This window comes from Talpa europaea (genome assembly GCF_964194135.1).
Source record: "Talpa europaea genome assembly, chromosome: 13".
Classification (NCBI taxonomy): Eukaryota; Metazoa; Chordata; class Mammalia; order Eulipotyphla; family Talpidae; genus Talpa; species Talpa europaea.
In genome coordinates, this window is record NC_140080.1 from 39,959,961 (window position 1) to 39,987,627 (window position 27,667).

The following is a 27,667-nucleotide window of genomic DNA, read 5'->3' on the forward strand; positions in this document are numbered from 1 at the left end:
TGAACTTATATGAGATTCAAAGCTAGAGTTCTGTGTGGGATACAGCAAATGTCCTGAGTTTCTCCTGCTTCCAAGGTATTGCGTGAGAACAAGAAATTTCATCATGCCATATCGTCAAGGGAGAGGATTTTAAAAAGACACAGATCAATGAGGCTAAAAAACCTACATATGTGGCAAGGAAGATGAGTTAATGAAGTCAGATACAAACTCCCACCACACACCATGTACGATCCCTCAGAGCCTGGCCCCCGTCAGTGCAGGCACCCTCATGTCTATTATGTGTTGCCTCTGATTTTATACAGACACAAATGAAGAGACAAGCAGTTCCTGTCATACACCAGGCTCTCTGGCCACAAACCTTTGCAAGAACCTTCTCTCTGCCACATCATGTCCACCTCACACCCAACCATCCCCTCCCCTATCAAGCCTTCAGTTAAGGAACCTTCCCTAGGCTGTGTTACTGGTTTTCCAGCAAATTCCTCTCTCTCCTATTGCAATTTAGTTCCATTCTATTGTTCTACAATGGCTGGGTTATTGTTCAATTGTCTCATGACTAGGCCAGACTCCTTTAGTCTTGTAGTCATAATGTCTTTTGCTCTTCTTACTAAGCTAAAAAGCCTGGGCTGTAGCCCATGATAGACAGCTGTCCAATATTGGTTCAACGAATATGTAAAGGGTGGGACACAGGGCACTGGATTTTATCAGTATGATAGAGAGGTCACCTGCATCAAAAAATTATGGGAAGTGGCCAGAAAGCTGGATTTTTTTTAGAAACAACTGTAACTGAGGACTTGCAATCTACTGCTTTAACATAACAGCAAATCCATGTGAGGCAGTCCTAGGAATGGGCTTCCCGAGCTAGGGCGCATATTGGAAAATACTGATTCCCAGGTCCAACTGGGGGCACCAGGTCTGCAGTTTATAAGCCCCATGTGCTCTGCTGCACCATCAGCCAGCTCAGCACATCATCTAGGACAGCACCAAGGCGCACCATCCCAGGCTGCTGAGGGTCTATAAAGGCGACAGAAGCGTGTCTAGCTGGAGCTTCATAATAATAATAATCTTGATCACTTAATAGTTCACTCCCATAGCTCAGTGGCTTTTCTGATGTTCTTTATCTTTCCAGCAAAGAGCTGAAGTTCGCTGGGTTTTGGAAAGGGGCCAGTTACTGCCTGAACTGAGAACAGTTATGAAATTCGACCACGTTTGGCCTAGGAATATCAGCCCTGAGCCACTGGCATGACCATCACTTCCTTCAACAAGCGTCAAATGTCAGCAAAGAGGCAAAAGCTATCTCGGGCCCTGTGTACCTCAGGATCCAAGTGGAATTAACACCACTGGGATGTGTCATTGGAGACTCTTGAAATGATAACTAATAAGCCTTCTCTGGCTCAGTTATCAGGAGTTTAAGTAGAGAGTGCACAAAGGTGAATTACAGACCTGGGGTGGGTTTCAGAGAGTTGAGTGACAAGACCCCTGTTCCATGAACACTATTATTTGTTTGTATCATATCAAAACCTCAACTGACAGATTTCAAACAAACACTGCCCCTGGGGGTCCTCAGCTCTCCCCCCCCCAACTTTTATTCAAAATTAATAAACTCTTTCCATGTATGGGGGAGCCACGATAAAGGGAAGTCCATAAAGGGGAGCCCAGGGACCCTGTCATCAGACACAGAAAAGTCTGAAAGCAAATCCTGGGCTTGGTGCTGGAGAATGACAAAGCTGCTGGCCACCCCTTGCCATGAGGACCAAGCCCCGAGTCACAGATGCACTGGTCTATGGATTCATGGCCCAGGACATGCCAGGGTAAAATCCAACAAGAGGAACAAATCTGGTATCTATAATTAAAGGTCATCCTGCTGAGGTTAAAAGGCCTGAGGACAACAGCCCTGCAGGCAATTTACTTTCAGTTCCTAGCAGCTGGGCGGGTGAAGCTTCCATGAGTCAAGGCTGAGGAGAAAAAAAATGGTGTAGTTTGGAGTGCCCTAATATTTCTCCTGGGATGACTTACAGAGAGAATAATATTTCCGGAACAACAGGGACTATGGAAGGTATCTGGAACCCAAAATGGAGCTATCTAGACCCTGAAGCCACCAGTTGAGTACTCTGGCTACCTCAGTCCCGGCACAGCCACCAAGGGCTGAGTGTGGCAAGATCCACAGCCCATGGGTGCCAGGTACACCAGTTGCTCAGCTTAGGTTCTCCTCGACTGTGTGGTTGCCAGGAGAATCAGACAGACCACTGAACTAGGACTGGGGCCTTGAGTTAAATGGAGCTTCTCAAACCTGTTTTTTATTTTAGCACAGAGTAGGTAATAGCACCCTCTTCTCTTCACAGGGTGGCCACCTAGAATAGATGAAGGGGTGTGGGTGTGTGTGTGGGTGTGTGTGCGCGTGCGCGCGCGCACGTAAAATAATTACCACTCAGTAAACACCTCAAGATATTAGCTATGTTCCTTTCATTCATTTTTAAAGGCTATGGAAGGCCATGGAAGGTATCTCAAAAAGGACCTATTGTTTCTATTTTCCAAGTGGGAAGATATCACAAAGACAAGGGAGGGAGTCAATTGGTTCTAGTAAATCCAGGTCCCTTACCTCTTGAGTCCCACCTGAGGCCACCACACCGATTGTCCTTAAAACATGTGACAAGTGGCCCTTTCTGACAGTGCTCTCGCCTGCATTCAATCCTAAGTCTGGCTGTTCCAGGACTGAAACTGCAGAGCAATTCCCTGGCGTAGGTAACTTTAGGAATCCAGTAACTTTTAAGCACTGCTTATAAAATGAGTGCATCAAATCAGCCTCTTATGGCCCAAATGTGTTCATGCAGCTTGTAAAGGGACCTAGTTACAATCTAGACAAGTACAGGCCCTTGAAGTCTGATAATGTCCAACTTTTCTTCCGTCACTAGGCTATAATTATCAGGAGAATCAACTATAAAAAAATTAGGAGTTTGTGAGGAAAAAAAGGAGAGAAAGAACAAAGAACGTAGGGAGTGAGAAGAGAGAAATGGGGGAGGAGAAATAAACCCTAAAATAAGGGATGTTCTCAAGAATGGCTGAGATTGAAACTAGAATAGAGCATAAGGGGACAAACCCTTAAGCACAAGTCTATTAAGATGTTGGTTCCCATTTTAGTTCTCTTTCTCTAGTCTTCAACTCAAAGAACTTAAATGACCACCGCATCCATCTGAAGTCATGAGACTATGCCTTCCAGAAGCCAAAGGCCTCCACAGATTGCTTCCAAGTCAATAAAGTCAGCCCAAGAACAGTACTTAAGACACATCTGTTCTACACTCTGAAGACGTTCCAGCAGCTCAAAATAAAAACTATCATCCTAGGAAGAAAAAAAGAGGGCATAAAATGCAGAATGTGTCTTCTGAAATCAAGTATTTGTTCCCAGCATTCAATTCACAAAGCACAGGCGTCGACCCTCAGAGGAGACTCAAGGTTGCTTTAAAGTCCAGATGAAGGTGCAGGTGGTTGTTTGAGATCAATTCCCATCTGGATAATCAGACTTGACTCTTTAAAATATTCATAGCATAAGAATACACCAGGATCGACAGACTACACAGTTGAAATCTTATTGTTTTTCTTCCCCCAAAGCAGCATCATTTAAAGAAAGAAAGAACCAGGCTTTCTCAGATAGTTGGGTTCATTCAAGTTGATTTCAGAAAAAGGTTCAGTTCATGGGACTCAAGAAATGGGAGTTCTCTTCTGGGCTGCACTGATTTCTGTGCAACCAGGCATGAGACACCCAATCATAAATCCGAACTGCAGCACAAATATCTGTGTTTGGGCAAGTGGGCTTCCCTTATCTCATCTGTGAAATGGGTCAATGATGCCTCTCTTTGGGGGCTAGTATAATGGGGGAGACTATATGCCAAGGGTTGAATGCTGCTTGGCACACTGTCAATGCTCTATTCATGTGCGCTGCCACCCACCATTATTTTTCCTTACCATTAAGACTGGTCACTGTGAAACTACTCTCTCACCAACACTCAGGAAGAACTAATACTTTGTTAATCAAAATGCACTAGTCTGTGCCATAAAGAGAATTCCAGAGATGCCAGCCAACCCGCAGCAACTGTTCTCAGCTCCTGCCACCAGCAGCCATGGTCAGCCAAGACTTCTCCTTTTAAACCCACCCCCACAGGGCACGTTCCCATGGCCCCTCCAGTTCACTCTTCCTCGGAGGAGATAGCAATCTACTCACTCTCTTCCAGCAGAATGGAGAGTGGGCGTCAAGGTCTTAAACCTACCCCCAGCCCACTCTCCCTGCCTAACGTATGGCTCTGTCTTGGCCCCTCACTGACAAGCACGCCATTGAGACAGAGAAGGGAAAGCCTGCGGGTCACAGACACATTGAAAAGCAACACAGTTAACTGGCTCTGAGTCTTTATTCCAAACCTCTGAGCAGCTATAGTTGAGTGTCTCCAAAACATTCCTGCTCTCTCTGGCCATCCAAAAATATACTGACCATCAAAGTTTGCCGAATGCAGGCTAACCTGGGGCAAGGCCTTCAAAAAACACAAAGCACTAATCAGAATTCCAAACTGCCCTAAATGGGAAATGCTGTTTTCGCTGTTTACTGTGCTTGGTTTGGCACTGGAGGGACAGAACAGCGAGGTAGGAAAAGCAGTAAGCAGAGGAAGCAGTAGCCCGGAGCAGCATTAACCAGGGCAGGGCAGCTGCCTGGGCTTCTGAACTAGAACATCAAAGCCACTTACGACATTCTCCCCTCCCCCAGAACTTCCCAGGAGCCATTTGAAAGATGTAATTATCAAAGGGCCAGACAAGAATGTGCCTGCCCTGGGTCAGAGTGGAGTGGGGGGAAGAACTGGGGATGGCCCCTTAATCCCAGCCCCAGGATGTTGGTCTCTCAATACTTCCAGGGTTCCTGCCGGGATTAGCCCAAGCAGATAAGCAGGAAGGGGAGGCGGGGGTGGGGGGAGCCCAGCCCAGGATCCAGCAGGAGCTGCAAAGCCATTGGTTTCTCAAACAGGAAGGTCATGGGTCCAGGCCCAAGCCCTGGTCACTCAGGCACTCCTTTCACCATATTTGACACATCCTGGTACAAACTGTACTGTTCGTCACTTAGTATTATCCTTAAATAAGCGAATTTTAAAAGTAAACTCTGTCTCACTGCCTTAAATGCTAAGCCAGTATCACTGACCAAAAATAGTCAACCTAGGAATGAAAACATGGAGACATTTTGGCCACATTCTGATGCCTTTAAAAGGGTTCCAGAGGCCGAGCTCAGACCTGCTACCTTGATAAAAAACGAAGATTAGCCAATGTCAGTTAGATGTCAAGACAAAGCAGGACCACACCGAGGCTCTTTCCTTCCTCTACTCAGAAAATCTGAAAGAGAATTAGAAAGGGGACGAGCTCTCTGTACACACGCAGACTAGAAAACTGGGATCTAGTTTCATTCAAACAGGATACTGTGTCCCATTGTTCCCGATATTGAACGGGTTGCCTGGCTGTGGGTCCTCACCGCGCACTGGGATTTGGAGTTCCCAGTGTCTTTGGTTTTGGCCTGGGGTGGGGGTGGAGTCCACAAAGCCTGTATGGAATTAGCTTTAGGACATCCTTTTCCCCCTAACACCATTAGCCCCAATTGCCTACTTCATCAAAAAGGGATGCCTGAAATTTTGGCCTGAGCATCGACTCTAGGGGTAGAGTTTAATAATTCATTCCTGAAACATACAATGGCTCTGAAGTTGGGTGTTTGGTGGGTGGAGAGGCAACAATGAAACAGTAGGAAAAATAAGCAAAAAACCACAAATAATAATGTGAAGTAAAAAGAGAAAGAGTAAAACCATAGCTGGTCAAATGCTCAGTGGTTGCCAGTGGTTGGGTAAGTGGGGAGAGTGGAGGTGAAAAGATAGTGCTCTGGGTACTTTCAGGACAGTGAAACTATTCCATAAGATACTTTACTGGGTTTCCCTGGTGGCACAAGGGGTTAAGCACCGCACTGTGGGGCAATCCGCAGCCTCTGCAGCATGAGTTTGATTCCCGGCTGGCCAGTGAGCAACCCACATGGCGAGGCAGACCTCTCCTGTCTCGCCCGCTGCTCCCCTCAGCAGTGTGTTTCAGTCAGTCTGCCTGTTCTGTTCCCCACTCTGTCTCTGGTGAATCCTCTCACCCCCCCGCGTCTCTGGCCTGTACCCCAACTCTTGTATGCATAAGTGAATAAATCTTTTTTAAAAAAAAAAGATACTTTACTGGTGGGCGTAACATTATGCATTTGTCAAAAGCCATGAAACTATAGAACAAGAAGAGTGAAACTTAATGTAAAACTAAATTTTTGTTAATAACTATCATTGTGGATAATTGAGTATAACAAATACACCACATCCATACAGCAAGAACAGGGAGGCACAGAGGTTGGGCCAGTGATGGGGAGATCAAGGGAACTCTTTGTACTTTCTGCTCAATTTTTCTGTACATGTAGAACTGGTCTAAAAAGCAGTCTACTGAAGGAGAAAGAGCGAGAGAAGAGTGAGCACCGCTACTCTCGTAGAAATCAGAGGTGGGTTTTGGAGAAACGGCTGACCTGGACAGATGGGTGGGGCCAAAGACAATTCTGATTAGGGTGGGGGGACAATAATTCATAATTAGCATTTACTGAAAACTTCTTATGTACCAGAAAACTCTTGGAAGCTTTATGTACATTTCATTCAATTAATCCTCAATAAAATGCTATGAAATAAATATTGCTATTGAACTGATGAAGGCACGGGAATTAGGGAGGTTAGCCCAAGGTCCAACACCACGTAACTTAGTCATTGGGGGGACCAATTGCACTAATGCAAGAACTGCATTTGGTGGAGAAAGGCAGAGTTGGGCGATGTCCCTATGTTTAGTCTCCTGGCAATGGAGAGATGGCTGGATAGGGAGTTTGCCCTTTTTCTGTGTGCCCCGGGGAACCCTGGAAGGACCCAGAAAATGAATGAAATACAACCTATGAGTTTAAAAGAAGAAAACAAAGCTAAGCAGACAGAAAGGCCAACCTGCTAATAAAGGAAGGAACTAGTTAGAAAATAAGAAAAAGAAGGGGTGGCAGGACACAGAAGGAATACACAAGGCAGATTATTAGAATTTTAGCAAAGGGATTACTTTACAGAAGTAGTTTAGGGAAGGCAAATGGATATGCAGCTTCCAGGGCCTATGAAGAGCAGGGAGCCATGGGGTGGGGGGCAGGCCTGGGAGGATGGGAGGAAGTGGGCAGGAGGGGGATGGAGAGGAAGGAGTGCAGGGGAGGGGATGCTGGTTCAAAGTAAACCAGAAGGAAGGAAGTGGGGGACAGTCACCCCAACTTCACTGTTTCCCCTCCCTCCAACCTGTTGGTAGAGCCCCATGAACTGAAATCAACCATATGATGCAACTGAATCCAAGGCGGACCTATTGATGCAGGGCAGGCAGGGCCAGGGCATGGAGCAGGGCAGAAGAAGGTGCGCAGGTGTCTGGAGAGGCAAACAATACATCCAGACCAGTCCCTGATTATCCAGCTATGGCGCATGATTAAACAAATTGCAATACAACCAGATTGTGTTACAGTGGATTATTATGCAGTTATCTCTTAGACAGGTTGAATCTGTTTCTTGAATATCTAAAATAGGCGAGTTGCAGACCAATGTGTATTATATGACTCTAGCCTTACAGTATCAGACAAAAAATACTAGATTTCGGGCCTCCCCGGTGGCGCAGCGGTTGAGCGCTGGGTTGCGAAGCTGCCCGCGGCCTCTGCGGCGCCGGTTCGATCCCCGGCTGCTCCCCGGCCACCGGAGGAGGGTCCCACATGGAGCGCAGACCTCTCCTGCCGCCTGCTGCTCCCCTCAGCAGTGTACTTCGGTCCTTCTGCCTGCTCTGCTCCCCGCTCTGGCTCTGGTGAATTCTCCCATCCTCCCGTGCTTCTGACTGTACCCAGTGCATGTATAAACAAAACAAACAAACAAATAAATAAATAAAAAAAGAAAAAAAATACTAGATTTCTTTTATGTTTTTGTGGGAACAGCAGAAAGGTCTGGAAGTACGCGTACTAACTCAACATTGGGTATGACAGGAGGAAGGGATAAAGAAAAAGGAGGTGTGGGGAATCACAAATGAAAGGGGAATGAAGGGCCTCCCCGGTGGCGCAGCGGTTGAGCACTGGGTTGTGAAGCTGGCCGCAGCCTCTGCAGCACCCGTTCGATCCCCAGCTGCTCCCCGGCCACCAGAGGAGGGTCCCACATGGCGCGCAGACCTCTCCTGCCGCCCGCTGCTCCCCTCAGCAGTGTGCTTCGGTCCTTCTGCCTGCTCTGCTCCCGCTCTGGCTCTGGTGAATTCTCTCACCCTCCCGCACTTCTGACTGTACCCAGTGCATGTATAAATAAATAAATAAATCTTTAAAAAAAAAAAAAAAAAGGAAAAAGAAAGGGGAATGAAAAGTGACAGGTCAAGGTCACCGCAAGACTTAAAGCAGGATGATCAGGAAAAACCCATTAATAAGGTAACACAGTTGATCCCAAGACTATGAATAGTAATTTGAGCTGCTGCACAAACCTGCAGTAAGTAGAAACGGGAGGGGGAGGGGGGCTCCAATTTAGGAGAACAGTCAGGTGTTAGTGGATGGACTTGAGTTAATGCCATTGAAAACGATCATCCCAAGTGAAAGGGAGCGAAGGAGAGAAAGGCCCTTGCAGTGGAGTCAGGAGCTTGGATTTTCACAGTGCTGTGACCTGGAGCCAGGCATCCCACTCTCTGGGCCCCCCACCAATGAATGGCACCCACTTCCCTCTTTGAGAAGTTCTTCTCTTTGATCACTGGCTCTGACAGGCCTTTACAATGACAGGGAAGCCTAGTGAGTTCCCACCCTACTGTTTCTCAGAGACAAGAAACTCTTTCACAAACTCTGAAAGCCAGCCAAAGTGCAATTCCCAGCGGAGGGATGCAGGCTGGGTCTTGGAAAGTGTGAGCGGCACCTTCAAATGACAGGCAATTGCTCCCTGGCCATTTGTGGAGGCCATGGGGATTCTTCTCCAAGACTGACCTTATACTTTTTAAAACTGGTGGGGGCTGTCTGGGAGTGTGGTTATAAACACACAACCAACTTTCTCAAACACTCCAACTGTCCCGTGGCCCAGCACTGAAGACAGCAGACAGCTGCGCTGCTCCAGCTCAAGCTTCGCTGCCACGAAAACAGCCCTTCCAGAAAGAGCGTGGGAGGAAGGATTGCTTGGAAGACCAGAGAGGCTCCCCAGTGATGCACCAACAGCTGCTCTGTGGTGAAGCCCAGACATCAGAGATCGGGTCTGTACAGGAAAGCAAAGCGGGGCCTCATCATTCACCCTGCTCCAAAGACGCCAAAGGCTGAAATCTGTGCCACGCAGTCCAGTGGAATAGGGAGAAGGACTGTGGCCACAGTCCTGGCTGCAAAATAAGGAACATGGTGTCCTTCCCCCAAGGACTGAGGTGAGGATAAAACCCAGATTCTGACAAAATAGGTGCTCAATAAACTCATGTCTCTAAAAATTGGACTTAAATCTTCTCCAGTCAATGTCTTTCACCCACTGGCTCCCCAAAAGGTACCTTGACTTTTCCTTTCTTTTTAGTTTACATGTATGCCTTGCCTCCCTTCCTACAAGAACCCAAACACACCTCCTGGGGAGAAGTATGTGGAGCCTGTGAGGGAGGTCACTCATTTTTCTGGCCCCGTCTTGATGCAAGAAGCTGACAACCTGATGACGGCTTCTCTTGGTCACAGCCTCCCATCAGCTGAGAAACCTGCATATCTTCATTCGAGAGTGAGGTGGCTACTAAAGCAGTGGCTATTTTTGACTCTTGGGCCCCAACATCTCCAAGTTCTACTGACAGAGAAAACTGCTGATGCTCTGAGAACAAAGGCGTCGGGAGGTTGGACAGACTGCATGCCATGCGCCCTTGCCATAAAGACAATCGAGGAACCACTTGATAATTATCAGAACTCAGAAATGAGAAGAGGAGGCATTTGAAAGTTTCTTCACCTTCAACAAGATCTAAGGCTTTCCACAGCAAGCGACTCCTGGCACATATTCCAGACTGGCGTTGTTTGCACAGACCACGTTGACATTTTAAGAAGACATTCCCTGGGCCTGAAAGCCACAGATCCCATCCACATCAGCAAGGCCACGATGTTGACATCTCTTGCCAGCGACTTGCTATGATTCTACCACAAGGAGAAAACTCTTCTCTTGGAAGAGTTCCTAAGTAGTCTGACTCTGCTCAGAAATAGATTTCTACCAGTGCAGTCATCACTGAAGTTGATAGGCGTGTGACAAAGCATTGTGACGTGTATTAGATCGAGTCTAAAACAGAGCAAATGACACCCAACCTTCCTTTGGCAAGTCTCGTCACCCCACACACAGCAGGTTTTCATCTATGTGTTATCACTTTATCACTGCTATCCTAAGTCTTTCTGTCTTTCACTCATCGTTCCATCCATTCAAGGTTAGACTGCGCTAGGCCTTGGTGACCCGTGGGGAGGGCAACTCATGATCCCATCGTCATGGAGCAAGAGCCTTCAGATACCCCTGTGCCCTCCACACCCATTCTCCCCAAACAATTTAACCCAGGGAAATCACATTTGCTTAAAGCAAAAGAGCAGTGTGCCTTTTCATTCATTCGTTTGTTTATCCTTTCATTCCTACATTTAATGTCTGTAAATGCTGCCTGTCCACTGCACTGGGGGTACAACAGTGAACAAAATGAGGTGCTTCCCATTGGAAGGTAATGGTTAAAAGGCAAAGAATAAGAAAGTTACTGGAAAAGTAGTCTAATTTCAACAGCACTAAGTGAAATTTACAATGAAGAGAAGGGGCTGGGGAGGCTTGGAAGAGAGTCGAAAATTATTCTGGTTTGTGGTACAAAGAAGGCAGGTCTAAGAAGCTGCCAGCTGATCTGAGGTTTGAATGAACAGAGAGCAAGCAAGGAAAGGACTGTTCCTAGAAAAGGTGGCTAACTCAGTCTCTCCAGGGGAGCAGAATGTAGAGGCTCTGAGCTGGACATGAACTTGTCAGGTCCAAAGGAGAGCGAGAGGGGTGGAAGGCTAGAGCCAGCCAGCCTCTGAAGGCCAAGCGCTAGGGAGGAAGTCCAGATATCCAGGGCCAGGCCAAGTGGAACCTTGAGAGTTGAGAGCCACTATCTGGGTTTAATTAATTCCAAGGGCAGGAGATGTTTGATCCTATTTACTATTTTTTTTTAATTTTATTTATGCATCCAAGAAACTGACATATGGGGTGGGGCGGGGGGAGGGGAGGGCGGGGGGGGGGGGGTAAGAGGATTCACCAGAGAAAGAGTAGGGAACAGAACAGGCAGATCTACTGAAATACACTGCTGAGGGGAGCAGCAGGCGAGACAGGAGAGGTCTGCTGCACCATGTGGGTAGCTCCCTGGCCTGGGATCGAACTTGAGCTGCAGTGGCTGCTGACAGCTTGATAGTGCTGAGACTCAACCCCATGAACCACTAGGGAGGCCCTATTTACATTTTTAAAGGCTCACTCTGGTTATGCATGGAGAATGACTTTATGGGTTGGCAAAGTGGAAGCACAGACCAGTCAGGGAGTTCTTGCAGCAAGAGGCTGGAGGCTTAAGCAAGGGTTGTGGTGGCACTGATGAAAAATCATGAGAAACTGGATTAAGATTCTAACCCCAAGGTCAAACCAACAAAATTTCACAGCTAATGTGGAGCTGAGCTGGGACTCAACCCTAGTGTTCGTTGAAAACAAAGCCCACTCACCCCTTAACTGTGTCTTTTGACCAACACAGTTGGAGCACATGTGAGCACCGACAGACCACACAACCATAAAACAAGGAAGAGGCATTTGCAGGAGACTCATCTACAGTCAATCTTTAAAGCCCCTCATTTTTCCAGTACCCTAACAACGGTTTGCGGCAATTCAAGTTAATTTCATTTTTGTTGTTGTTGTTAATTGTGTATTGATCAGGTCTTACTATTGAAAATACTTGTAAAATATGTCATTGTAAAACTCTGGCATAGACAGCTTCCAAATTTGCTCATGTTATAGAGGTCATAGGTCTGGTTTCCTGCTTTAGCAAATGGGCTCAGTGTGGGTGACTGAGTCCTCTTGAGGAGCCAGGAGTCTATCATGCTGAACATTAATTCCCAGGTCCATTTTGACATGGGAAGGTATAAGTCACTGGGATGACCTTGTGATGAAACTTAAATACCTGAAATATTTTTTTTAAATGTCCCTGATGTCTGTTTTTAATCCTAAAATCTGAAGCCAAGTATTTTATTTTATTTTTTTGCTCCATGTGTTAAGTGGATTCCAGGTCATTGAGGCTTTGCGGTACCTCTTTCTTCTAACATTAGTCAACTACATAGCAATGTGATTGCTTTGATTACATCTTTGATTAATCTCTTTGTCAAGACATGGTGAGGGTTTTTAAGTCAGACAAGGGCCTATCTCACAGTTAATAGTGATATATCTTTAGCTATTAGCCTATTTTTGTGCTATAAGGATGGAATGAGCTGGCACATAAAAAAAAAACTGTGATTGAAAGTCAGTTAGTATGAGCTCTGGCATTGTGTAATTTCTTATCAATATTGATTGTCAGTTTCCCTTTTCTGTTCGTTGAGAACTTCCCAAGTATGAAGTTTTGAAATTGTGAATGTCTTTCTTCCTAATATCCCCGCCCTCCCCACCTGATACTACTCCTGTATTCATCTGTCAGTATTGCCATAAATAAGTACCATAGACTGAGGGTCCTATTAAACAACAAAAATAAATTTTCTGACCATTTTGGAGGCTAGAAGTTCAAGATCAAGGCTCTGCAGGTCTGGCTTGTGAGGGTCTTCCTCCCTCTGTGCCTGTCTGTGTAATATCCTCTTTTTATAAGGGTCAGTCAAATTGGATCAGGACCACCCTAGTGATGTCATTTAACTTAATCACCTCTTTAGAGATCCTGTCTCCAAACACAGTTATAGCCTGCAGTCCTGGGGGTTAGGACCTGAGCATATGAACTCTGAGTGGGCCCCACTTTAGCCTATAACACACCCTCCAAAGAAGTCTGAGAAAAGCACTCAACTGGAGCAAGGAAAATGAGTCCTATGCCTCATTTTTTAAGAAAAGAACTATTTTGCTGTGTGACCTTTGGCAAGACATTTTACATCTCTGAACATATTTCCTTCATCATTGAACTAAGGGGTGTGGAATAACTGATTCCTTATTTCTCTTCCTGCCTTTAGCTAAGCAAAGCTAAAGGGTCTAAGGTAGTACACACAATGAAGTAACTGAAATCAATACAAAACAAGAACATACTTTTTTGGTGAAATAAACCCAGGATGAAGCCTCTAGAAGCAGAGGATTGTACTCAACTGCTTTAAAACTGTAAGGCCATAATTTAAATCAATTTTGTTGGATAAACCAGAAACCCCACTCTGAATTTATCAGTATCACCAAACAAAGTAATCTCATCAAGATTTGGGGCACAGATTGGCTTTGAGCGTAAGAGTATATGATTTCAAATAAAAGTCTCCTTGAAAGAATTAAGGAGGAAAAAGCTTTAAAAACAAACACACATACAAAGAGAAAATGTAAAATCAAAACCAGCTTCCAGCTTATAGGTTGGGCCATTAAGGAGGGAAAGGAAGAGCTGGCCTTGTTTCCTGCCAGCTGTGTGGCTTCAGGCCCCAAGACACTGCGTGTCTACAAATGTCAACAGCCTCAACCAGAGAGGGACGCAAGGAGAGTGAGAGAGAAAACAAAGGTGCTCAATTGAGAGCAGAAGAAAACAAAGAGGGAAAGCAATCTTCCCTGGAAAGTGGCACAACTGCAACAGAATATGAATCTGAGATGAAATCGTGGGGCTGAAATCTACATCCAAGAGTTGTGAGCTAAGCAACTCTGGGCAGGTTACTCAACCACCCTTCTTGGGGTAGATTTTCATTTTGCTGCAGCTAAAACATTGCAACTGAAAATGAATCCATCATCTCATTTTTGTTATTACTACCAAGATCTTGGAAACAAACCAAAAAGCTCAAATTCAAAATGGGATTAATTTAACCAGCTCCCCAAGCACTGGGATAATATGTAGGGACTTAAAATTATGTTGTGGGAGGATACTGACTACATGCAAAGATGCCATAATATATTGTGAAATGAAAAGCAGAACATAAGACAGCAGGAACAATATGTAGCACCATTTAATAAATGGCATGTATCTGGGAAAATTCTAGAGGGTGTACTCTTACTGTTTACAGTGGCAGTCTCTGAGTAATTTCATTATAGCTTTTTCATTGTTTGCATTTTGCATGTTATTTGGTAATTTTTTCCTGCAACTATCATGCTTTTACTTTTGGAGCTGGGAAAAAAAAATGTTCTACTCAATTTCATAATCTCAGTGTCTTTCAGTAAACCAGCCAGCAGAAAAAGCCTTAATTCCCTCAGTACCACTTGGGTCTTGGTTTCCTCATCTGTAGGGAGAGGCTGACCTAAAAATTCTTTGAGGATGCTGACTTGAACTGAACCACATTAAGTCAAAACCTCAGGGGAATCTCCCATAGGATTCATTTAAGAGGTTGGGGAGTACAGCGTGGAGTGTGGAATGAGACGGTGGCTGTCAAGACCATATCAAGAAGACTCCCTCCCCGGAATTTTTGCTAATTCAATGCAAAAAGACCTCTAGTGCTGAGTGTGGTGGACACCTCCCTGGCAAGTTGGCTGCGTCGGTACAACACTGTCCACCTGCACTCAGTGTGCCCGGAAGCAACGTTCTTAACAGGAAGACTGACAAACCTCCTGCCGCTAGGTAGTGCTGGTGAGTTCAACCCCAGGCAGAGGAGGGATGTTCTTCATGTCCCCCACAGCCTCACTAGTAGGTGCAGAGGACTTAACCCCAAACTTGAAGCAAAGAACTCAATTGTGAATCACTGTCTCATGACTCCAGCAGTGGGGGAGGATTAAAAGAAGGTGAAGTTTAACATAGCACCATATAGCAAAGTTAAGAATGTGGACTCTGTAATACACACACCCCCATGCTCATTGCAGCATTTTTTGCAATAGTCAACAACTGTAAACAACCTAATTTTCCACTGATAGATGAGTGAATAAAGAGGTGGTATATATACATGGTGGAATACTACTCAGTTATGAAAAAAGAAGATGAAATCCTGCCATCTGCAACAACATGGATGGACCTGCAGGGAATTATGCTTAGAGATATAAATCAAAGAAAGAAAGACAACCACCATATGATTTGACAACCACTCATAGGCAATACAAATGAATGGACTCAATAAAACAAAAATAAACTTTTAGACTAAATTAGTGGTTATGTATGTAGTATACACAGAAGTTGATTTATAATGATGCACTTCAGTCATTTCTGTTATAATGCAATGTTACTTCAAAAATATTATTAAAAAAAAGAAATAATGTAGTTCTGAATTTTGGTTCTACGGCTAAAAGTCTGTATGATCTCTGCAAAGTTTCCTGATTGCAGCAACAGAATGGGAAGACTTAGCTGGAAATGCATCTACCTAGTTGAGTTTGTTTTAGGGATTGCATAAGATAATAAATACAAAGAACTTAATATGATATACTAAATGTTAATTTTTATTCTTATTAGTGTAATTTTGCTATATTCTAGATTAGACGCTTCCGTGACTATCATCAGAAAGTTAGGCCCAGAGTCGATGGTCAATACTTACTCAACAAAAAAAATACCAAAGTGCTTTATTATACCTGATATTACATATGACACATTCTGACAGATAAAGAACTTCAAGGTTTTAGATTCCTAAAATATACTTTAATTCTTCTATTTTGCATGCCCTTATAGATGCTCCTTTTTAAAGGATCTAGTGATTATTATTATTACACATAGACCTACTGAAGCCATAAACTGTGTGGTTTACACACATAGACGAATTTGATCAAATGTGCTTTAAAGTGAACTGACCCCACCCATCAAACCAACCAGCATTTAGAATAAAAGCAATAACAAGAATAACTCCAGGAGCTCCCTGGTGGCGCAAGGGGTTAACACATAATCTATGAAGCTATCTGCAGCCAGTGCAGCACAAGTTCGATCACAGGCCAGGGAGCTACCCACATGGCGAGGCAGACCTCTCCTGACTTGCCCGCTGCTCCCTTCAACAGTGTATTTCAGTCAGTCTGCCTGTTCTGTTCCCAACTCTGTCTCTGGTGAATCCTCTCACCCCTCGCATCTCTGGCCTGTACCCCAGCTCTTGTATGCATAAATAAATAAATCTTAAAAAAAAAAAAGAATAACTCCAAATATAGCCCAGTGGACACTGGCAGATGCAGTAGGGTAGGGGTCTGAAAATCTTGAGAAAACACACACAAGCATAAAAAACGTTCCATTTAAATGCCCAACACTAACAGGGAAACAGAAGTGAACTAAGAGCTGTTTCTTAAGCAAGTTTTCTAAGGCAGAGTTTGCTGTACAAGTGAACACTGGGCCAATGCAATTGCTGCTAATAATTCCAATGATTTTTGGTTTCTGTGCAAAGACAGAAATAAAACTCAGTAAAGAGCTATGTTAGATTCTGGCTCAAACAGTCATGGTAACAATTTTCTTTATTTGAAGGAAGACTTCAAGGTCTGGATTCATTATTTTAAATCATTTGCAGATCTGTCTGCAAACAAGAAGTTCCCAGGTGGGATCCTGAAACAGACTGAGAATGAGGCCAGGTGTTGAATTTGGAGGGAGAGGAATGGGGCCTGAGATTAAGAAGTAGAAATGATAGATGGCTTCCTGGCACATCTGCCCAAGTCAAGTCTCCATTGGAATGCCACTCAGAAGCTGTCAATGACAAAGAGGATGATGGACAAAAGCACAGATGCATGCATCCCCTGGCTTGTGATTACTCCCACAAAGTAAGAGTTACATGTTAAATTTACTCAACAAATATTTACAAAAAGTTTAATACGTGCCAGCCAAAGATGAAGGAAGGACTGGAGATTCTGTGGTCACAAAGCCAGGCCCATTCCCACCTCGTGGGTTATCAGGGCCACTGCCGAGCCTTCGGGTGTGGGTTATTTCCATTGGATGACAGCCACCACATACAATGCATTGGCCAGACCAACCGGACAGAGCTTGCTGAGCACATACAGATTCAGAGTTGCTTTCTCTTGGTCTGCTTGTTTGTTGGCCCAGTCTCAATTTGGGGCCTCTGTAGCCCCACTGCCCTTACCAATGACAGCCTTAACCTAAAGTGAGACTACGTGCCAGCAAATGAATCATGGGATCATTGCAATAAAACTCATTTGCATACTAAGACCCTGCTAAGGAAAGGCCCTATCAATCATCGTTACTCTCCCACTTGTCCCTGCACAAAGTCCACTTTCTGAAGAAGGAAAGGCTAGGGGTTGAAGGGTAAAAATAAACCCATGGCCCTTCTATCCAACACAGATGTTGACTGGTCCCACAGAGTGGAAGCAAAGGACAGTTGTTCTCCTGGACTTTCTCGCTGCTCTCTGCGCATTTGAAGCAAAGTGAGGAGAGACTGAGCATGATCTCAGGAGACAGAAGATGAAATCAAGGTTCCCCAGGGTCATTTGCACTGACAGGGCCCTGGGGCACCATGAGGTGCACTGCACACGTTTGCCTGGTGCAGGATGGGAGCGGGTTAATGAGCACTTGGGCAAGTCTGAGCCACAGGGTGTTGACGCTCCATCCAGGGTCTCTTCCCTTCTCCAAATCCTAAAAGAAAAGGCCTTCTTTGCTCTACCGGTCAGAGAAACTCCACTCTTAAAAAGATAAAATCTCAGTTTCTCCTTCATATTTCAGTGTACAGGGCTCTCCATTTAAAAGAGAGACTGACTAAGCCATGAGAATATCCAGATGTCCCAGCAGGGTTCCTGGACCATCCCGAGTGGAGCGCCCCCTTCTGGCCAAAAGTGCTGGGTGTGTCCTGCGTTTCTCAGCCGGGGTGAGTGGAAACGGCCTGGCTCCTTCTATGTCTGGGAAGAGGAAAGGAACAGAAGGAGAAGGGGCTTTGGGACCAGATCTGCAGTTACGCAAGGCCGAAAAATCACATCTGCTTTTCCACCCCGCACTCATACGTGCTCCTGGGCAAAAGCCAGCAGCTAGCTCAGACAGCTGGCGGAGTCGTGTAGGAACCAGCGTTAGGAGGACACGCGCTCAGTTGTTCCGATGGTGATGGGATGTTGCCCGTTCCTCCCACCCTGTGAACTGATCTACCTCTGCCAACAGCAGGTGTGGGCAGCTGGAGGTGGTGGGGATGGGGCTAGTCACTTCTGGATAAGGAATTACTGCTATTACTGCTTTCCTGTGGATGAAACCAACTCGCCTTTAGAGATCATCCCAGGAACTTGCTTCTTTAGCTGTGTGACTTTAATCAAGTTAGTTAATCCGAGTCTTTAACCAGAATGTAAAAGGATGCTTAATAATTGTAGCTATAGCAATTGTGACTCAAATGAGATAATGCACATGATCCGTGCTAAGGATCTGACTCCTTGGTAGCTTTGATACAGCCCCACTGAGCTAGGCCCATCTTCCTAGCCACTGAATCCCTACAATCTAATTGACAGAAGAAACATTCTAGAAATAGGTTTTATTATGGATTCAACACAGAGACTAGGGCCAAAAGAAGAGGCCACGTTGAAGGCTTCATCTTATTCCACCAAATTATATTTTTCAATCTATTCCACATATTGAAATAGGAATATATTGAGTTTAATGAAGGAAATACTTCACAGCAGAAGAGTCTGGAATAAAGGAGTTGATTCTTCAGACTGTGCAGGATCTTATTTGCTTCCCATTGGTCTACAGAAAATGGGAAAAAAGGTAAACTAGAGTCTGATTTGAGAAGGGTGTTATCTGGGATCAGTTCATTCCTCCCATTAACCTCCCTCCCCGGGGGTGATGGCATCTGCCAATCCCAGTGCCCTCCTGCCCAGAAGCTCTGATTCAATCAGAGGGCAGCACATTCACATCCCAGGGACATACTCCTAATTCTTGTAAACACTCTGTCATCTCTCAAATGTAATAAGCAAACATCTCTAATTCTATGAAATAAGTCAAAAGGCAAAGAACAGAGGGTCCTTTAGGACATGGAGGGGTTTTTGTTCTTTATCATGTTCAACTTTCCCATCTGAGGAGATAGAGGAGGGAGAAAAACCACTGAACAGGGAGTTGTGAAGAAATTGCTAGAAAGGGTATTCATAACACTAACTCTAGGCTGGAGCTGACTAGGGCTGAAAAATAATACAGTTCAGTAAACAAGGAAAATGTCCTTTCTTGAGGCTACAGGAATGTCTATTAAAGGGCAAAGGCTTTAATAGATGTGTGATGGCTTCCCTTAGGTTGTCAGAAATGAATGACAGGTATAGTCTGAGGACACTACAACATAACTAAAGCTGGAAAAAATGAGTTTTTTACAAAATGCTGTGTGTATTGTTTTTTGAAAACTTGTATTAAAAAAAGGAGTCTCTTTCTAACCCAGACCTCTGGCCAGTCCTCCTTTATTAGTTCCCACATTCCAAAGTAGTTGAGATTTTATAAACAAATCAGTGTTCACTATCTTGAATACCTTGGGGGAGGGGGGTTCACAGACCACTGCCACGGTCACTACCTCATCTGAGCCGTCCAAGAGCACAGTTTATTTATAAACTGACAATTCTACCACAGAGATTAATTCTCTCAGGAAATCAGCTTCTCCAGAATTCCCCCAAGCGCCCAGCTGGCTCCTTCACAGCTACTGTCTTGCAATACCAGAGGCATTTTGCTAGTATTCGAGAAAGAGGAATAACCTGGTTGAGAATCACACGCTCCTGCTCAAAATATAAAGTAACAAACAAACACTCACCAGGGCCTGGGCTGAGACATCCATGGTCAGACATCTAAGATGCTTTCCATTCCTAAGTCTTTGGTATTTTTCCTGCCTTGTTCCCCTGGAAAACCCTTCCAGGTTGCCTTACACAGACAGTAATGGCTTTGGATGACTCCTCTCTCCGGTGCTCCCACAAACTCTGGTCCTCCCCACTCCAAAGTTCACACCCATAGAAACCAGTGGAAGGCTCAGATCCGGGGGGGTGGGGTTGCACATGTCCTTTCCCCAGGTTCCAGTCTAGTTCTGGGTGCCCTGCTCTCCTGCTGCCAAGGTCTGGTTGTCCCTCCAATTCACAAGGGGCTTCATTTCCCCTCCATGTGAGATCAGGGTGCCCTGGCTATTCTCCAGGTGCTGTTCCTGTCTGAAGGTGAGTCTTTCCACAACTCTCAAACAGCAGACACATACAACCCTAGCTGCAATGCAGTGGAAATGAACTAACTCCCAGATGGTATTTACAGAATCCAATCAGTAGCTGCAAAAACCAGTTCTCTGTGAATTGTCTCCCAGAGAATTCTGGAGCTCTTTTCCCAGACCTGTCACCATCTCTCGGGCACCTGGCAGCTGAGATTGTGCAATCAGAAAGACCCAGGTTTGATTTCCAACTCTGCACCCAAACTCTCCTTGGGTAACTCTGGATAGCTGACATCATCACCTGTCGATGTTTCTATTTCCTTAACTGAAAAATGAGCTTTTGTAGAGACTCTGCCAAGAGGACACATAGAAAGCACTGGAAACTAAGTGTTGGATCCCCACATGCACAGTCAGCTTTAAGTTGCCACAGGAAATCAGTGGCCCCACCTATAAAACTTTACCTGCAGAATGGAGGTGGTAGCTACTACCCCCAAAATGGTGACTTATATTTACTTAATATAAAAGGTAAAGCAATACCAGGTTAGGGAATTTGTTGACAGTGGCAGGGAGTAAGGAGTTCACAGGTGCCACAATCCTTGGAAACAGCCAGAGTCTTTCTTCCAAACCATCTGTCCTACCAAACCCAGTCTCAGTGACAGCAGAGGCAGTGACACCAAGGAGAACACGGTGGAGTTAGACCAGCACTTGGACTTCAGTCAGTGTGTAGGTTAGAGTCCCGCTTCTAATACTCTCTCTCATCAGGGAACATGCATTTGTTTCTCTAAGTATTTTTTTAATTTGTGAAATAGGGATAAATATAATGTCTGTCAGACAGTAATGAGTCAAGGATTCCATGAGACAATGCACATAAGACACACGGCGCAAAATAAATTCAATGGTGTGAGCTATTCTCATTAGGAACAATTTTTAATTCATTTATTGATTTAACTGATTCTCAGCAGGCATCTATGTGCACACGCTGTGCTACACCACGGAGACAGAGGGCATGACAGTCAAGGCCGCTGCTCTGATACATGGACCCATCCAAACGGCCAGTCTCCAACATTGAGAAGCAAGGACAGTGTTGGCATAGAATGCACAGGTCGTGCACGTAGCTCACCTGACAAGGAACAATGAGATCTGAGGTTTGAGATCCTCACTGGGAGAATCCAACAGCAGAGAACCCTTCCAGGATGCCAAAAAACACAGGGTCAGAGAAAGGCTCTAAATATGGAAGGGCAGCAAAAATAGGGAGAAGGAAAAACAAAAGACAAATAAAACCTTATTATGCCCCAAAATGGTGGCAGAGGGTGGTGCCTGGGGAGGCAAAGGGTACAGGGCCAAGAAAGACTGCCCCCACCGGTCCTCAGATTATAGTGACATTTTAGCAACTGGGTGGGGCAGCATTCACAGAAAGGAATACAGGCAGGATGGGAAACATTCAAATTCCACAATTCCACCATTAAAATAATGTACGGGAACCGCAGGGAATATAAGTCAGATCTAGATCTTGAATCATATTTTCTGTATATCTCTCTGGGTTCATATTTTTATGGCTTTAACTATATTTAGGGAGGGTATCTCAAGCCTAATAGTATGCAAATAACCATAATTATCCATAGACATGCAAATGTACAAAAATATTCCATTCTAAATTAGAATTCCTTTTCCTGAAATACAAACACAAAGCATGAGCAAAATGTACAAATGGATTCCTTGACCCCCAAAACCTGCCACCCCCCTACTCCTGCCATGCCATGCCATGCCCTCTTCTCCCCAACCCCCTCCTTTCAACAATGAATAAGGCAGGCTGGCTTGAAGAAATTCACACCCACTGTCCAATGCTATCACAGCTGCTGGAGACTCAGTCCCAGGTTCAGGCAGAAGCAGCGCTGCAGCACCACGCCCCACAGCAGAGAGAAAGGCTGGAAGCTGCACTGAAAATGAAGGCTGCACCCCAGGGAAGAGGATCCAGACAGGAACAAAAGCGAACCTTACAAGCTCAGCCTCAGGATTAGGACACAGCCTCATGTACGGGGGGCTTCTCAGCCAAGTCATTAAGACTATTTATGTGTCTTTCCTTAAAGGTAGCTTAATACCAAAGAGAATGGGCGTGGCCCTGATGCCAGCGCCCAGGCTGGGTTCTTAAGAAGAACCATTGCAGTCTTGAGACTAAGAAGGAAAAAAGAATATGTTCTCTGCTTATCCCAAACAGGAGACCGTAAATGCACACTTGCTGCTTGAATGTACAGCAGGCAGCACAGATGCAGCATGCCTCCCTGGGGCTCATCCTCCTGAGTTAGGGAAATAAATATAAAAATTGAGGCTTTATCCCAATCAGTCTTTTTTTTTTTTTTTTTTTTTTTTAATGATAGCTTCTGTGGCTCTTTGCAAAGACAATTGGCACTGGGAAAATACCATTTGCAAAGACAATTGGCACTGGGAAAATGCTTTGTAAAAGACCCACATTTCTTCAATAATGCACAGGTAGTGGTAAAGGAGGCTTGGGTTAAACCCCAGGCACCTACTTGGCAAAAGGGTCCCTGAACATTGTAACTCTTCCTCCAAGGAACGTTTCTTCCCTGAGACCAGCTGGACAGCTGGATAGGAAAGGGATGCACTCAGGTGCATGAAAAAGGTAGGACGCTGCAATAGAAATAAACCACTTGGCAATAAAGTGCACTAGGGACAAGAACGGTTTCTTCTGCCTGTAGAGGGGAAGGTCCTTCACCGCAATCCAAACGCACAGGGTGTTCCTAAGCTCGAAGGAACAAGTGCAAACAGACGGGTGTGTACAGCCACCCTGGCAGATCCGGGTACCTACTAAGGTAGCAGGTACAGCTCTGCCTCAGGGCAGCTGCAGAGCCTCCCAGGGGCCAGCTGATGCTTCCTTTGTTCCCCTTGCAAAGATGGAGTAGCCACCCATTCCCCACTACACACACCCCATTCACTACAGACAAAGCCCACGGCCCTATTTCGTGCAAAACTAACAAATGTCAGTGGTTTTGTTATTGTTGTTTTGTCTTTTCTTTTAAATGCCCACAACAGCCTGCAGCCTGCCCCTGCTGTTCGGGGACATCCTCTCAGTGCGTCGGGAAGGAATCCCGGGACGCCGCAAGGTATTTTGCCCAGACGAGCTCTGAGCCAGCCTCCGGCGAAGATGCGGATTTTGTACCTGATAAAGGCACATCTCCCCTGCACCCCGCCCCGGGCGCACACCCAGCGCCTCGGACCCCGCCGGCGAGGGGCTGGGTCCACGCACAATGGCAGTTGAACGCGGCACCCACACGGGGTGCGCCTGCGGCCGCAACTAAAATCTACTCTAAAAACTCAGCCTTTTCTTGGGATGAGAGGGAGAAATGGCATGAAAAATGCACCCAGGACAAAAAAGCAAAAAAAAAAAAAAAAAAAAGTTGGTCATTCCCGCTGCCCGGTCCAGAGCATGACGCACCGAAATAGGAGACGAGGTGGATGCGGACACGACCGGGACAGGGTGAGGACGGAGGGTCCAGGCACCCCAGCACCCTCGCGGCGCCGCGGGCAGAGCCGCCGGCCCGGGGCTGAGAGAGGGGCGCGGTCAGGCGGACAGTGTCCCCGGGGAAAGGTGACATCCACCCCCCACGGCGTCTGGCCAGAAAGCAACCCTACACAAAAAGCACACCTCCGCGGGGACCGCGAGCCGAACCCCACCCCGGGCGCGCGGGGTCCAGGGGAGGCCGTGGCTCTGTGTTCTTTGGAAACTGCCGGGGTGGTGCGGAAGGAGGGGAAATAATCCAAAGTTCTTCGCGCCACTGTTTGGGTTTCCTCTTTGTTTTGTTTCCCCCCTAAACCCTGGGTCGCCCGGTCTGTGTGGCGCCCGCGCGCCGGCGAGACTGACCGCCGCTCTCCAGCCCCCCCGGCCCCGGGGCCCCATCCCTCCCCCGGGAGCCGGCCAGGGGAGCCGGCGGGGTCCGAGCCGCCTCCGCCCGGGGCGCAGAGCGCAGCGAGCGGGCGCGCGGGGCAGGCGGCCGTGCCCGGACTCACCGTGATCCGCGGGATGTTCTTCTTGCCTTGGTAGGACATGGTGGCGGCGGTGGCTGCAGCAGCTGCCTCCCTCCCTCCTTCTGCTCTGGCTCGCCCGCGCCCTCCTCAGCGCACAGCGCCCCGAGATCAGGTGGAGCGAATGGTGCGCTGGCCACGGCCGCCGCCTCCTCTCGCCTCCGCCCCCCTCCGGGCTCCCGCGGCGGTTGCCAGAGACAATAGTAAATCTCCCAGGTCCCCCTTTCACCCCGACCCTCCCGCTGCACCCCCCTCTTCCACTAGCGTGCACGCCCGAGCTCCTTTTTTTTTTTTCTTTTTCTTTGGCGGTGCCAGCTGGGAACCCCGTAAGACAAGAATGGCTGATCCGCGACTCCTCCCTCTTCGCTCTTCTCCCTATTGATTTTCCTCGTAGCATCGGCCTCACCCACTTTTTCTTTTTCTTTCTTTCTTTTTTTTTTTTTTTGCGACTTGCTGGTGCAGCGGAGTCAGCCGGCGCCGCAGCCACCAGGGGGCGCGGAGGCCTGTCCGGGCGGGGATGCTGCAGTCCCGCGAGCCGGGAGGGGAGCGCTGGCGGCGCCCCGCGAGCTTCGCGGGCCTCGCCCCGAAAAGCGCCCACGCCTCCCAGCGGCCCCCGGTCCGAAGGCCCCCGGTCAGCACCCTCGTTTCACAAAGGAGATGGCCCCGGGGTCCCTCCCGGAACGCGCGCTCCCCGGCCGGCGCGGCCCCGGGGCGGGGGCCGCAGCCTTTGTTACGGCGAAGGGCTGGGCGCTGCCTCTGCTGGCTGCTGGCTGTGGAAACAGCCGGCGCGACCCCGGGGCCAGCCGAGACCTGGGCAGACTGGGCAGCCCGCTGCCGACCTGAGGCCGTGAAAATGCAGACCAAGAAATGCGCAGCCAGGGCGCACTCCCGCAGAGCTGCGAGGGGCACCTTGGCGGTGAGCAGCAGCCCTTCCGTCTGGCGTAAAGTGTCAAAATACTGTGTTTAAAAGGAGCGCCACTGCTGGGCTCTCAGAATGGAAGGACGCGCAGGAATGCTGCTCTGTGTGGACAAGGAGAAGACACCTGTGGTGGGGAGGCGAAGGCCCTGACACGTGCACCGGTGCGCAGCGCAGGTTTGGCGAATGACACCGCTGCGCCGGCCCCGCAGTGCCCGGCGTGTGCTGCCCACAGTACGGAGCTCACTTTACACACAGAGAGACAAAGGTCAGTGTGTCGTGAGGAGCAAGATCGTGGCCTTTTGGTGGCAGGATCGGTGTCCTCTAGCTACCAGCTACCCAAGTGATACACCCAAGGAAGACATATTTGAAGAGACCGTGTGATTGGGACCGAGTAGTGGTAGGGGTGGGGAGCTTTCTCCGCGCTCCTGAAAAACAATCCCACACATACCATTCAAATGACAACAACAAAAATGGCTTGCTGTGCAAAATTATAAACCCTCTCCAGCCAAGTCTTCTACCACCACCCCCACCAACTGTGGATCCTCAAGCCCTAGTAAATTCCCTGGGAAATACACATCTCTGCGATGTCCCTAAGCAAGGCTAGGTGTGTGAGCGGGATCCTGAATTCATATTTCTTTTAGGCAGGTCACTGGGCACACTTTGGACCTTCTTTTCACTCCTTTGCAATAGAGAAACTCTAAGAAGCATCCCCCTAATGGGCAGAGAATGCTCTAGCCTTCCCTGAAGGGAACCAGTCCGGTGGCACAATCAAAGCGGGGACTAAGCCCCCTGAAACAAGCCCTCTCAAGTGAATTAACTGAATGCCGTCTTCACAGGAGAAGTCCACAGCCGTCTCCACTTCATTTCTGTGACACTCTGGCTAGAAGGATGAATGCCAGGCAAAGGTCACCTCCTGGCACTCTTTTGCAAAGCACAGGAAAAAAGAAAAAAGACTGAAGCCAAAGGCACGCCCTAAACATTTTGCTTTGTTCTTAAAGCTTAAGTGCTGAGACCACTAGCCAAGAGTTGTGAAATTACAAAGCATTCTGGGGATTGGCATGCAAATGAGTGGGATTATATTTAGAACAGAGTAAAAAGAGATTTAACTATATACTATAAAATGAAACCTTGCAGAGAGCTCTCTCTGCATCTTTCCCATAGATATTGTGGTCCCAAACTTGCTTGTAAGTTCTTAAGAAAAGCAAAAATACGTAAGGGACATTTACAGTTCTAGAAAAATACCAGTTTTGTTTTCTTTTTTTAATGTCATGGGTTTCTTTGCCTTTCTTGCATCCTCATTATCTCCTGTTACTGTCATAATAATCCAGAACACTCTCTACTAAGTTGATTTATACCATATTTTTGATCACTTGATAACTGTGTGTGTGTGTGTTGTTTTAAATTACAAGACTTAGTTAAACTCTTTGAGGTCGGTTTGCATGCAAGAGCCTGCAGTAAGACTTGTGCTGTTTCTCCACATCAGACTCCTGTCACAAGCCATGCACAGGAATGCATAATAACCAGCTAATCGGTTCAAGCTGTTGCCGTCATCAGGCATACAACGAACACTATTTTTTCCTCTCTTTCATCCCCTTCAATCATCTTTCTTAAATCAAAATCAAGTGTCTAAGTTTGGAGGAGAAAGCCTTCCTTGGCTGCGTCTTTCTCAGTCCAGGAGTAAGAAGAAAGCAGCCATGGACACAGGAAGACTCTGTGTCTGGCCAAGAGAGTGAGAAGTGGAACCAGCGTGGATGTTTTCCACAGAGGAACGGCTCTAAAGGGCTTTCCTTGGCTACACAGCCAGGCTTGGCTCTGTGTATCTCAAGAGACTATGAGGGAGGGAAAGGGAGACTCAGAGAATTATAGTCTCAAAGAAACTTAATTTGGTCATCTAACCGTGGACTTGCACACCTCAATCAAGGCTGCTTTATTCTAGCAGCTCAGGGCCCAGGTTTGGCATCATCCTGACTTTTCTCCTTCAGGCACACTCCCTATTCAGTGTGTCAGGAAATACTGTAGTGTCTGGCATTTCAATATATCTAGACTATGCGCTCTCTCCATCTGCAAAGCTTCTCTGTGTCTAGCTGCCCTCAGCTATCACTGGGCCACGGCAGTAACCACCTGACAGCAGTCCCTGCTTCACATCATTCATTCATTCTCACAAAACTCACACAGGACTTGCTTTGTGCTTACCACACACTATTATTTTTCTAGGTGCTAGTGTTACAGATGTGAGTAGCAACCATGCTACTCATAAAGTTGACGTTATTCAAAAGAGCATCACTAGTCACTTATTAACCCCTTCTGTGCTTTATCTGTCTTCATAGTATCTTTCACTACATGAAATATTAATTTACTATTGATTATTCTTCTCCCCATCACTAGAATATATGCTCCCTGAGGACAGGCAATGTGTTTTATTTATTGCTGTGTCCCAAGTGCCAATAATCATTGTTCAGTGATTCTTAGGAAAGTCAATGGAAGAATGCTTTATA

The 27,667-nt window shown here is 46.6% G+C and overlaps 1 protein-coding gene across 2 annotated transcripts in view; it reads right to left on the minus strand.

The window, feature by feature from the left end:
• The window catches only part of DPYSL3 (dihydropyrimidinase like 3), a gene marked incomplete at both ends in the record, with an annotated part of 117,560 nt that overhangs the window by 38,082 nt on the left and 51,811 nt on the right, over positions 1-27,667 (minus strand). Inside the window, one exon of one of the 2 annotated variants that reach the window (XM_084251750.1) lies at positions 24,239-25,164. The exons of the other annotated variant lie outside the window; for it this stretch is intronic. Within the exon in view, the coding sequence (XP_084107876.1) occupies positions 24,239-24,277 (39 nt within the window). Of the gene's footprint in view, positions 1-24,238; positions 25,165-27,667 lie in introns of those variants that run through there. 2 annotated transcript variants of the gene reach the window in all.